General features: G+C 44.6%; 1 protein-coding gene across 4 annotated transcripts in view; it reads left to right on the top strand.

Annotated features, from left to right (window-relative positions):
- Positions 1–13,144: 13,144 nt before the first annotated feature.
- ncam1b (neural cell adhesion molecule 1b) overlaps positions 13,145–13,804 on the top strand; it is a 335,812-nt gene continuing 335,152 nt past the window's right edge. For all 4 annotated transcript variants that reach the window (XR_009656853.1, XM_060943809.1, XM_060943810.1 and 1 more), the window contains exon 1: positions 13,145–13,281. Coding sequence is in view for 3 of the 4 variants with exons in the window: in XM_060943809.1 (XP_060799792.1) it covers positions 13,206–13,281 (76 nt within the window). In the remaining variant the exon portion in view is untranslated. The remainder of the gene's footprint in view (positions 13,282–13,804) is intronic.

Raw genomic sequence — 13,804 nt, forward strand, 5'->3', positions numbered from 1 at the left:
ACTTGGCTTTATCTGCTCCTGCTCTATATGATGCCTTGTATGGGAAAGTTTCTGCGCCAGAGGGAAAAGCAAATCACAGCAATGGCAGAATGTGCAGGCAGGAATTGCTACGGGCTGAAAACTAAAACCTTCATTGCACTGCTCTTACATTAATTGATCTCTTCAGTGAAAAAGCAAGAAATTGATTGCAATTCCTTGTTGCATTGGATTTCATTGACATCAGTGTGTTGTAATTGTGGTCTACTGAAATACAATCAGTCTCTAATCACAGCCCTTAGCCAGATTGAGGGGTGTGGCTGCAATCAGAGAAGAGCCTTAAAGTGTTATTTTCCACAAGACTTTTCTGTCCACATTAAGGAATTTTCCTTTGTTAATGTGTTTTTTTTTCCCGATTGCATTCACTAATGAACTCCCCTTAACAGTTATTAATGAAAAAAATACATGTTAATATTACTATAAATACAGCTCATAGCAGGATGTAGTATGTCTCATCTCATCTCATCATCTCTAGCAGCTTTATCCTGTTCTACAGGGTCGCAGGCGAGCTGGAGCCTATCCCAGCTGACTACGGGCGAAAGGCGGGGTACACCCTGGACAAGTCGCCAGGTCATCACAGGGCTGACACATAGACACCGACAACCATTCACACTCACATTCACACCTACGGTCAATTTAGAGTCACCAGTTAACCTAACCTGCATGTCTTTGGACTGCAGGGGAAACTGGAGCACCTGGGGGAACCCACGTGGACAACATGCAAACTCCGCACAGAAAGGCCCTCGCCGGCCACGGGGCTCAAACCCAGACCTTCTTGCTGTGAGGCGACAGTGCTAACCACTACACCACTGTGCCGCCCAATGTAGCATGCATGTTCATCAAATTTCTTAGACTTGGTATGAAAACTGCAAGCTTCCCCAAACAAGAGTAGGAGAAGAAATAGGAGAAGCAGACATCGGCGAACGTGGTGGCATGGTGGTGTAGTGGTTAGCGCTGTCGCCTCACAGCAAGAACGTCCTGGGTTCAAGTCCAGCGGCCGGCGAGGGCCTTTCTTTGTGGAGTTTGCATGCTGTCCGCATGGGTTTCCTCCAGGTGCTCCGGTTTCTCTCATAGTCCAAAGGCATGCAGGTTAGGCTAATTGGTGGCTCTAAATTGACTGTAGGTGTGAATGTGAGCGTGGATGGCTGTCTGTGTCTCTGTGTTAGCCCTGCGATGACCTGGTGACTTGTCCAGGGTGTACCCTGCCTCTCGCCCATAGTCAGCTGGGATAGGCTTACCTGTGACCCTGTAGGACAGGATAAGCGGCTATTGATGGACGGATATCGGAGAAGCAGGAAGGAGCTCGGCCTATTTAGGAAGTTTAATAAAAGCCCTCAGGATTGCTGAGATGATGCCACGAGTGTGCAAAGCTTCAAGAGGAAATAGTTTTCATTTGTTTAACACTTTTCTTGGTAACTGGATAATGCCGTCTGTGTTATTTCATAGTGTCTCTGTCCTCATTATTATTATACACAATAAGAGAAAATAGTACAATGGAGAAATCCCTTCTCTGAGCAGGTATGCCCAAATTTTTGACTTGTGAATTGTGTGTGGTGTTTTTATATTTCGGTGTGGACCAAACAGCTCCACAAGGATAAGAATAACTGACAGTTTTGACCTTGTCAAGGCTTGACATTTGGCAGGTCTCCATGAGGAAACCTTCTGCAAATAATCAGCTGCATTAATAATAATGTCAGTGGAAGGTCTTCACAAGGTTTGTAAGTGTGTGTGTGTGTGCTATATCAAGGCCAGCAATTGGACACATGAGGGTATGCCTCTGACATAAGGTTAATACTTGGCTATCGAACAAGATAAGGGCTCCAAACATCCAGTACATTCAAATCAGCACAGAAAAGGGAACAGTTGTGCAAACAGAAACTCATTATTTTTCAGTCGGTATCTCAGTACCTGGATTGGAACCTTACTGAAAACCAGTGGTCTGAATTACATGGAGCAGTCTGAGGGAACAAAGCCAAGAAAATACTGTAAAGGAGTACTTTAGCCAGGGGATGCTTGAGTACAATGTCAAGATGCATGAATGTTCAAGATCCCTGTACAAGTGTTTTTTAACATTGGTAGGCTTTGGTACAAAGAGACAAGATGACATATTCCGTATCTACTATTTATTATCATTTCAGATTCAGTTTTTGTTCACATGAGAACTTGACTGGAGTAGCTGGATGGGTTTGTCTGAGATAAAAGCATGCTCCTGTGCTGGCAAATGCTCATAACAGACAAACAAGCTATTCCACATGTACTATTCCACAACTGCAATTCCAAAAAAGTTGGGATGCTGTGTATAACACTTCAATAGTTCAAAGTGTTTGTCATATGCATAGTAAGGACATGTCCTCTTGCACAATGAAATTCTTAGTTTGCTGTCCATCATGAATGCCAATTACAAATACAAATAAATAAATAGGCAGAAGAAATGGGCGGCACGGTGGTGTAGTGGTTAGCGCTGTCGCCTCACAGCAAGAAGGTCCTGGGTTCGAGCCCTGGGGCCGGCGAGGGCCTTTCTGTGTGGAGTTTGCATGTTCTCCCCGTGTCCGCGTGGGTTTCCTCCGGGTGCTCCGGTTTCCCCCACAGTCCAAAGACATGCAGGTTAGGTTAACTGGTGACTCTAAATTGACCGTAGGTGTGAATGTGAGTGTGAATGGTTGTCTGTGTCTGTGTGTCAGCCCTGTGATGACCTGGCGACTTGTCCAGGGTGTACCCCGCCTTTCGCCTGTAGTCAGCTGGGATAGGCTCCAGCTTGCCTGCGACCCTGTAGAACAGGATAAAGCGGCTAGAGATAATGAGATGAGATGAGATGAGATGAGGCAGAAGAAATAATACAAAGTAAAGGCAATGTAGTCCAAGATAAAAATAAAATAAAAAAAAATCCAGTATCGTACAAATAAAGGTAAATGTAGTGTAAAATAGGTAGTATAATACAAAAATAAGGCAATGATCAGACATAGCAGCAAAAACGGGCAGTAATGTGCAAATATGTGCAAACAAATGTAACAGTCAAGGACAGTTTACAGGGAGGTAGTCCATGGTTATAGACTCCTGTCAGCTGTTCAGGAGTCTGATGGCGGTGGGAAATAAAGAGTTCTTCAGTCTGACAGTCTTACATTTCACACTTCTGTACCTCCGGCCTGAGGATAGAAGTGTGGACAGTCCATGCTGGGGGTGGGTGGGGTCTTTTACGGATGGAGGCAGCTCTCCTGTGGACTCTGCGGTGGTAGATGCTCTGCAGAGAGGGCAGTGGAGTTCTGGTGATCCTCTCAGCAGTCTTCACCACTCTCTGCAGGCATTTGCGGTCCATAGCTGTAGTGCTACAGTTGGTCAGGATGCTCTCAATCACACAGCTGTAGAAGTTGCTGAGGATCTTGGGCGACAAACCAAACTTCCTCAGCCTCCTCAGAAAGTACAGTCGCTGCTGAGCCTTCCTAACTAGCTGTGTGGTGTTAGGTGTCCATGTGAGGTCCTCACTGATGTGAACACCCAGGTATTTGAAGCTGCTCACCCTCTCCACCTCAAGCTCCAGGCTGAACAGTGGCCGATGAGGTCTCCCTCCTTCCTCATGTCCACTATCATCTCCCTCATCTTGTCTGTGTTGAGGGTAAGGTTGTTGTCCTCACACCATGACACCAGACTGGCCACATTCCCCCTGTAGGCCGTAACGTAAATAAAAACAGAATACAACAAAGATTTGCAAATAATTTTCAACCTAGATCCAATTGAATACAATACAAAGACAAGATATTTTATGTTCAAGCTGATAAACTTGATTGTTTTTTTTTTTATAAAAAACACTCATTCTGAATTTGCTGCCTGGAACCTGTTGCAAAAAAGTTAGGACAGGGGCATGTTTATCACTGCATTAAATCACCTTTTCTTAACAACACTTAGTAAGTGTTTGGGAACTAAGGGCACTAACTGCTGAAGTTTTGAACGTGAAATTCTTTCCCATTCCTGCTTGATATATAACTTCAGCTGCTCAACAGTCCTGGGTCTCTGTTGTCCTATTTTGCACTTCATAATGCACCACACGTTTTCAACGGGAGGCAGGCAGGCAGGCCAGTTTAGCACCTGCACTCTTTTACCACAAAGCCACACTATAATAACATATGCAGAATTGTGCACATTGTCTTGCTGGAATGAGCAGGGACATCCCTGACAAAGATGTTGTCTGGAAGGCAGCATATGTTGCTCTAAAACCTGAGCAATATCAACATTAAAGGTGCCTTCACAGATGTGCAAGTTACCCATGCCATGGGCACTAACACCCCCCATACCATCACAGATGCTGGGTTTTGACCTTTGTACTGGTAACAATCTGGATCGTTGTTTTCTTCTTTATCTCAGAGGACACAATGTCCATGATTTACAAAAATAATTCAAAATGTGAACTTGTCAGACCACAGCACACTTTTCCAATTTGCCTTAGTCCATCGCAGATTAACTCAGGCCCAGAGAATTTGATGGCTTTAGCTTTGCAAGGTAGATGCAGTGAAGTACTGTGTTTACTGACAATGGTTTTCCAAAGTGTTCCCAAGCCTGTGTAGTGCAGTGCTGCCTGAGGGATCGAAGGTCATGGGGATTCAATGTTAGTTTTTAGCCTTGCCCCTTATGTGCAGAGATTCCTCTGGATTCTCTGAATCCCTTGATGATTGTACAGATTGTTGATGATGAAATCGCTAAATTCCTCACAAGTGCACATAGAGAAATGTCGCCCCATCTTTGCTTGTGAATGACTGAGCCTTTCCAATTTCTAATTAACCTGTTTACCTGTAGAATGTTCCAAACAGGTACTTTTTTGAGGATTCCACAACTTTCCGAGTCTTTTGTTGCCCCTGTCCCAACTTTTTTGGAATGTTTTGTAGGTATCAAATTAAGAATGAGTGTTTTTTTCTAAATATAATCAAGTTTATCAGTTTGTACATTAAAAATCTTGTCTTTATATTGTATTCAACTGAATATAGGTCAAAAAGGATTTGTACATCATTGCATTCTGTTTTTATTTACGCTTCACACAGTGTCCCAACATTTTTGGAATCAGGGTTGGAAACAGGCGAGTGTCTACATTTTTTATTTTTATGTTAGATTTTTGGGCGGCACGGTGGTGTAGCAGTTAGCACTGTTGCCTCATAGCAAGAAGGTCCTGGGTTTGAGCTCAGTGGCCGATGAGGGCCTTTCTGTGTGGAGTTTGCATGTTCTCCCCGTGTCCACGTGGGTTTCCTCCGGGTGCTCCTGTTTCCCCCACAGTTCAAAGACATGCAGGTTAGGTTAATTGGTGGCTCTAAATTGACCGTAGGTGTGAATGTGAGTGTGAATGGTTGTTTGTCTCCATGTGTCAGCCCTGTGATGATCTGGCGACTTGTCCAGGGTGTACCCCGCCTTTCACCCATAGTCAGCTGGCTCCAGCTTGCCCGCAACCCTGCACAGGATAAGCAGTTACGGATAATGGATGGATGTTAAGGTTTTTTTTTTTTTATAAAGCTGTAGCCTTCAAACCTTCTGCCCCGATTTTCTGCCTAATTCCTATTCATCAACCATCTCTCTCCTATCCTACAACAGCTACCAAATATTGAAGGCTAACACATACTTCTTCCAAGACATCCAACTGAAACTTTTCAGCCAAGTGAAACTTTTCGAACTGTTACTCATGTTTTGTCACAGTGCAACATAACACCCTCGGAGGAAAGTGCTATCTGCCCTCTTCTGCATACATGTGTGCACAGACACACATGCTTGGTTTGTGTCACTGTGATTGACAGAGGAGAGAGAGTGTATGCCGTTTCTCTCACACAGACTGCACAGCTAATTTTGCTCCCTGTGGTGAGGATTCAAAATTATGCCACTTTGGAACCAAAAATTCTGTTTATATACCAATATTCTGGATCTTCTAGATGAGAGATATACCTGATGACAAGTTTAACAAACAAACAAACAAACAAACAAACAAACAAACAAACAAACAAACAAACAAACAAAAACAGAGCTTATTTGTGTGTCTGTCATCTCCATGCTGTGATACAGAGACAAATACTGTATGTGCCCCAGAACAGCTGCCATGAAATCGCTATTCATTTTACAGGTCAACAGGGAAACCTGGAGCTGCATGGCAGCGCATCAGGTTGGGACGCTGCCTCACATCGACAGAATTTAAATGATAGCCAAAGGCAATCCAGCAAAAGTAGGTGTGATGCGAAAAGCTTGTCAGAAATTAGCTACTAAATTAAATTAATCATTATTTTACTGTTAAATGTGTTCCCACTGGGTTTTGCCACTCTTGATATCATTTCCTCCTTATTCTTAGTGTCAGAGTTTGGCTTAGAGAACATGAGAAAAGGTGAAAACAAACTAGGCTGAAGTAAGATGAAGTACGGATACTGTTTAATAACTACAACTGTCAATAGGAAACATTTATATCCTTTACTGACTGTGTTTTTTTCTCCATTTTCCTTACCAAATATGAACAGGACAGAAACAAAAAAAAAAACCTGACAGCGGTACAGCAACTGTGAAGGCAAATACCGGCTGTAAAACTTACCTGGAAAAATAAAGGAACCTTTCAAGACAAAGAGTTTTGGCAGTTTTACGCTGTACCCATTGTAACTTCTGATCAAACTGCAATAATTTCCATCCATCCATCCGTTATCTGTAGCCGTTTATCCTGTGCTGAGTCGTGGGCAAGCTGGAGCCTATCCCAGCTGACTATGGGCGAGAGGCGGGGTACACCCTGGACGAGTCACCAGATCATTGCAGGGCTGACATGCCGTATAGAGACAACCAACCATTCACACCTACGGTCAAATTTAGAGCCACCAATTAGCCTAACCTGCATGTCTTTGGCCTGTGGGGGAAACCGGACCACACAGACGCGGGAAGAACATGCATACAGAACTCCATACAGAAAGGCCTTCGCCGGCCGTGGGCTCGAACCCAGAACCTTCTTGCTGTGAGGCGACAGTGCTAACCACTACACCACCGTGCTGCTTTGCAACAACTTCTATTTCAATAACTTGCTCAGAAAAGGAGTGGCAAAGACAGACTTCCGTTACAAAAGACACTTCTAAATGCGTGCGCTAATCCTGTTTTCGTTCAACAAGGCCCTGCAACAGTGATCAAGCTCTTTTATGATGGCAACACGTTGAACGACAGCTTTTCAAGAAAAAAAATGTACATGGATTACTGAGTGAGTGTATTCTATTGTGGAAAATTTAACATCATCCTGTATTTATCCGCTCTTTCGAAGCTGCCATCAGATTTGCTACTTGTTCAACATGAACAAGATTAGCTCACGCGTTTAGAAACATCATATATCCAAACTCCTGCAGTGTGTTTTTGTCTCAACCAGATGTGCCCATGATTTCAAAAGTCAGTCAATAGATTATGTGAAATTCTATGGACAGAGAGTACACTGTAATTGCCACCCATAGCATATTCAAAATGGAAACTGAACAATGCTTGCCTGAACCCACTGTGCAAAATTCTTGGTGCCCCCCCCCATTTATTTATTTTTTTCATACAAACTGTTATAGATTTCTATTTTATGATTTCTACAGGCGGCACGGTGGTGTAGTGGTTAGCGCTGTCGCCTCACGGCAAGAAGGTCCGGGTTCGAGCCCCGTGGCTGGCGAGGTGGTGGCCTTTCTGTGCGGAGTTTGCATGTTCTCCCCGTGTCCGCGTGGGTTTCCTCCGGGTGCTCCGGTTTCCCCCACAGTCCAAAGACATGCAGGTTAGGTTAACTGGTGGCTCTAAATTGAGCGTAGGTGTGAATGTGAGTGTGAATGGTTGTCTGTGTCTATGTGTCAGCCCTGTGATGACCTGGCGACTTGTCCAGGGTGTACCCCGCCTTTCGCCCGTAGTCAGCTGGGATAGGCTCCAGCTTGCCTGCGACCCTGTAGAACAGGATAAAGCGGCTACAGATGATGAGATGAGATGATTTCTACATTATAAAGTCAGTTAAAAAAAAACATTTTAGAGTCCAAACGTTCGTTTTCCAGCACAAAATTAAATGTTACAGAAAAAAAAAGTTTGTATCTGAGCAGCATATTCCATAAGAGATCACTTTTCAGAATAAAAAAGAAAACAGAATGAAGGCTGCTGGGTTTTGGGGTAAAATGAAGAAGCGAGTATGATGGTCAAAGTGTCACAGAACCAGCCACAGTTCTTCTGAAGATGCTCAGTAAAACCTACAGCTCATTTCCGCATAAAACGGTACTCATTGTACCTGAGACTACTATTTTTTTTCAACCAAAGGGTCATCTCACACCAAATACTGACTTTGTTTCGTTTATTATCGCTTACTGATTGCTGTTTATAGTATTTTTTTAATGTTGAAACATTTCATTTCATTATTTTTAAACCATTTTTGGTCGACAGCATTTCTTTACATGTGCCTAAGACTTTTGCACAGTACTGTATATGTGCATACGGTTTCTTTCAACAAGCAGGAAAAAAAAAAAAAAAACTATTTGGCTCAACTGTATTAAGAACAACATCTTGCTTCAGCAGGTAGTGTTGTTTGCTTCTACCTCCCCAACCCATAATATTGTCTGGCTACTCTTTATCGTGCCTTGGTGTGAATGTGTGTGCTTGGGCATGATGCCCTGTGACGGACTGTTGTGAATACAATGTGTATTCCTGCCTCCCATAGTTCAATCCTTGGGATAGCCTCATGACCCTGACCAGGTTAAATCTCCTGAAGATAAAGTTCTAGAAGATGAATGACTATATTAAATCAATAACTCAATTTGTCTCGTCTTCATCTGCTTATCCGGGGCCGGGTCGCGGAGGCAGCAGTCTGAGCGTGGAAGCCCAAACTTCCCTTTCCCCAGACACCTCGGCCAGCTCCTCGGGAAGAACACCGAGGCGTTCCCAGGCCAGCCGAGAGACATAGTCCCTCCAGCGTGTCCTGGGTTTTCCCTGGGGCCTCCTCCCGGGGGGACATGCCTGGAATACCTCCCCAGGGAGGCGTCCAGGAGGCATCCGAAAGAGATGCCCGAGCCACCTCAGCCCTTGCAGAAAAAACACATGAATTTCCCATGTGATCACATATTACCACGTGTGGAATATATGGTATCAGATTTTGTAACGTGTTACCATGTAGAGCACATGTGGAAAACATGTTACCACATGTGTAAAACATTCCCACATGTGATTCACATAAAATTGGGCCAAAACCACATGTTTACCATGTGCAAATAACATGTTTCCCATGTGCAAAACACATTTTCCACATATTTCACATGTGAGAAATCACATGTGAAGTTCATGTGGTTTTTCTGTAAGGGAGCTGATTCCTCTCGATGTGGAGGAGCAGCGTCTCTACTCCGAGCTCCTCCCAAGTGACTGTGCTTCTCACCCTAAGGGAGTGCCCAGCCACCCTGCAAAGGAAACTCATTTCAGCCGCTTGTATCTTGTTCTTTCGGTCATTACCCAAAGCTCATGACCATAGGTGAGAGTCGGAACGTAGATCGACCGGTAAATTGAGAGCTTCGCCTTTTGGCTCAGCTCCTTCTTCACCACGACTTGCTGGTAAAGCGACCGCATCACTGCGGAGGCTGCACCGATCCACCTGTCGATCTCACGCTCTATCTTTCCCTTACTCGTGAACAAGATCCCGAGATACTTAAACTCCTCCACTTGAGGCGGGACTTCTCCACCAACCTGGAGAGGGCAAGCCACCCTTTTCCGGTCGAGAACCATGGCCTCGGACTTGGAGGTGCTGATTCTCATCCCAACCGCTTCACACTCGACTGCAAACCGCCCCAGTGCATGCTGAAGGTCCTGGTTTGAAGAAGCCAACAGCACAACATCATCTGCAAAAAGCAGAGATGAAATCCTGTGGTTCCCAAACAGGATGCACAAACTCAATTTGTGCACAAATAAAAGAGCATAAACCTTGTGTAAACATGAATTCCTGACTCACATTTAGGAACCTGTAGCCACATGATAATACATCATGTACAAGTCTACTTGACGATTTGATAAGATTTTCATCTGAGATGGAGGCCATTAAATTTTTTTGGGAATGATTTTCAAAGAAATTGGCAAATAAGCAGAAATCATTCAGTAAAAACAGGTTGTGTTGCTCGGCCTCTTGAGACTCGGGCTATGAGGGTAACATTTTAATAATATTGGCTGGCTTTTTTTTGTGGTCTATCAGATATATTCCATTCAGCTAGCATGATACTGAACGAGTCAAAGACGAGTAGCTGAATGAAATACATCTGATAGACCACGAAAAAAAAGCCAGCCAATATTATTTAATTATTCTACATACAGGACACTCTTCATATCAGCATTCTTGAAGGCCAACGCTAGCTTATCTGCGACTCGGTGCTGTTAGCACGGCAGTCCAGTTAGCTTCCAGCCAGTGTAGCAGTAGCGTTAGCGAAGGTCAACGCTAACTTACCCGCGACTTGGTGTTGTTAGTGCAGCAGTCCAGTTACCTTCTAGCTGGTGCCGTGTTCGCGAAGGATAATGCTAGCGCGGTCAAGCTGAATATTATTATTATTTTCCCTGTGTAATTTACTGAATTACTTTTAAAATCAGCATCGACAGCAACACACAATGGAGCGAACTGTCAGCCAAAATTCTCTCAACCTTCTGCTTTTAACGAACCAAACCTGGCGAACCGGTCATGTTTGTTTACAAACTGTCACAGTCACTCGCTAGCGCAGAAGTTTTACATCTCCGATGTGTCTCTTTTCCAGTTTTTCGTTGTCTGTTGGTATGCTTTTCTCTTGTAAAGACGCGTGAGGAATATCTAATGAAGCTTTGCTAGCCTTTTGGGTGTTCAATGTGTCTTTAGTTTCAGTTTATTTATTTCGTGCTTAAACCTAGCACTGGATTAGCCTCGTCTTCTCTCTTTCCCGGCTGACAAAGAAATGACTGTGCGCATACTCAGGAGCAAAGTTTTGTCACTGGATCTTCGCATGAGCTGGCGTGTAACGTCGTGTTGTCTTGACAAGGTGCAATATTATAACAATATTACACACTCATTCTCCAATGGGTAGAGTAGCGGAGGATAAGCTATATGATAACATTAATATCACATGCCATCAATAAACCCACTAGAAACACATTTTTATTCTGTTGAAAAAGTGGCACGGTCAGGCCACATGGAGGTTCTCTCATACCCCTTTTCCACCAAATCAGTTCCAGGGCTGGTTCAGGGCCAGTGCTGGTGCTGGTTCACAACTCGTTCAACTTGCGAACCAGCTGAGAACCAGTTTGCTTTTCCATAGCTTGGGGTGCTAAGGGGAGCCACGTCATTACATCACTGCGTTTACATAAACCTTGGCGCGAACATCAAAGCAACAACAACATAGAGAAGAAGAAGAAGCAACAACAACGATAATGGATGACTGCTGCTTTATTGCATCCATGATATCTCTTTGCTTATTTAAAAATTGCGCCCTCTTGCGGTCTTGCTATTGTTGTTGGTCTTAACAACTCCGCCCCCCAAGCAGTTCTTTCCTCTGGCCCAGCAAAGAGCTGGTGCTACCCTGGAACCGGTTTTTCTGGCCCAGAGCCAGTTCTTTCACTACGTTCAGACTGCAACCTGAAACGACCCATATCCGATTTATTGTGAAATCCGATTTTTTTGTTAGGCCGTTCACATTACCAATTATATGAGACTTGTGTGCGATCTCCAATATGAACGGAAAACGACCCAAAAGTGTCCCGCATGCGCAAATTGACACGTAATAAGCACATCTACGTAATACGTAAACAAAAAAAAAGCGCACTCTTCAAGTTTGCAAGTAAAGCATGGAGATGAGGCGAGACCTGGCGATGTGGTTTTTGTGGCGGCGGCGGAACTCGCACAATAATCTGATTAATGTGGGCAGCAGACTAATGAGACCGAAGGTGTCAAATTACTGGAAATTTCCAGAACAATCTTATAATCTTGTAATACAGGATGGTTTAACATCCAGGTCCCTACCAAATCCACCATTAGCTTGATCAGTTCTATAAAAGTCTATTTAAATTCTGAAAACTGTACAAATGTTGTTGTTTTCCACCAAAGAGGCGGGATTAGCCAACGCAGAATAGTGACGTTTGTCTCTTGTTGATGACGTGTAGGTCGCATGAATGCGACCTGTCTGGTCAGACTGCAGTCGCATGTGAAAATAACGGATATGCATCGGAATTAGGACCACATATCCAAGCGGCCTGGGTCGCATGTGAAAAAATCGGATCTGTGTCGTTCAGATCGGATACAGGTCGCATATGGGTCGTTTCAGGGTGCAGTCTGAACGTAGTCTTTGTCAGTGGAAACAGAAAACCCGGTTCCAAACTAAGCACTGGTCCCGAACCAGCCCTGGAACTGATTTGGTGGAAAAGGGGCATCAAGGGCTCAGCTGAAGACAAAAGAAAGGATGAGTTCATTCATCCATGAGTGACATCATTATTTAGAGACTGAGCGAAGAGATGAAAACAAAACCCTTCCACACAACCATTCGTCTTGCCTATTTCTTTGTCTACTGCAACCCTGCTAAAACCAGAAGGAATTCGATTCTGCTCCGAACTGTGGTTTAGCTGGTCAGCCAGTATGGCGATGCTGGTTGAACCTTGTTCATCTCAGACAGTGGTGTGTTTTAACAAGCAGGTTACTGGAAGATGCACCGAAACAAGCTGACAGATCACATTCCGAAAGCTTGGTATTTTTAATCCATGGATCTAGTAGCCTAAACACAGAGTCCGAAACCGAACCTCCATCTCTGTCTGGAAAGAGAGTCACACAGAGCCTGTTTGGGATGGACGGATAGATACCCTTTCGAGGTCTAATAACTGGGATTGGAGACGAAGTGCGCACTATGTAGTGTGCCCCAGCAGCCATTATTCCTTCCTGTGTGTAGTGCGCTAGTGTAGGGGGCAGGGGGTGTTTGGGGACGGAGCCCCAATGAGGGAGGGATGGAGGGGGCTCGCGCACAGTTTCCCAAGCTTCCCAACGGATGAATGATTGGGCGGATGGATTCTCGTGCGCGCGTGCGTGTGTGTGTGTGCGCGCGCGCTACGAAAGCAGCCTGTATGCACGCGCGCTGACACACACAGGCGTGCTATTTTAAACAAAAACAAACAACTCCGAGTCCACGCTGAATTCATTAGGATTATTATTATTATTATTTTAAATAAATATAAATAATTTAACTCGAAGCTGCATGAAGGAAACCCGAGTGATGGCAATGTTTCTGACCAAGCAGACAGTCCTGATGTTTCTTTTCCTTGGCAGTGCAGGTAAGATTGGCTTTAAAAGCATTGCGCATTCTGTCTTCTTCACTTTGTGCAGAGGAGGAAACGCACGCATGCATGCGCGTGTGTGTGAACGGTGTGCAGCAGTGCAGCGCTGCAGCGGCTTGCGTTTGATGATGAAACGGCTCGCGCGCGGAGAGTCCAGGGGAAGGTGCGCGAGCGAGCGGACCTGTTTGAACGGTGCGTTTGTGTATCGCGCACCGCTAGCTCTGCGCTTGCGAGCTCGGTCCCTTTATTCGACGCTCAAACTGATTTCTGACAGACTTATCCGGCGACTGAAATTCAACAAAAAGTCCTTGCGAACGTTTTATTCTATCTGTCAGCTGTATAAGACGGATTATTATCTCGTCGGCACTTGGCAGCAGACAATAACAGCCTGTTTTTGTGTCAGAATTGGCACTTTTGTAAGAAAGACTTACCTGTAGCCACTTTAAATATTATTTAAACCATATAAGCCGCAGAGCCTCAGGATGACGCGCGGCTGCGCTGAGGCGCCTCTGTGGGCTTG

Source organism: Neoarius graeffei, chromosome 17 (assembly GCF_027579695.1).
Source record: "Neoarius graeffei isolate fNeoGra1 chromosome 17, fNeoGra1.pri, whole genome shotgun sequence".
In the NCBI taxonomy this organism is placed as follows: domain Eukaryota; kingdom Metazoa; phylum Chordata; class Actinopteri; order Siluriformes; family Ariidae; genus Neoarius; species Neoarius graeffei.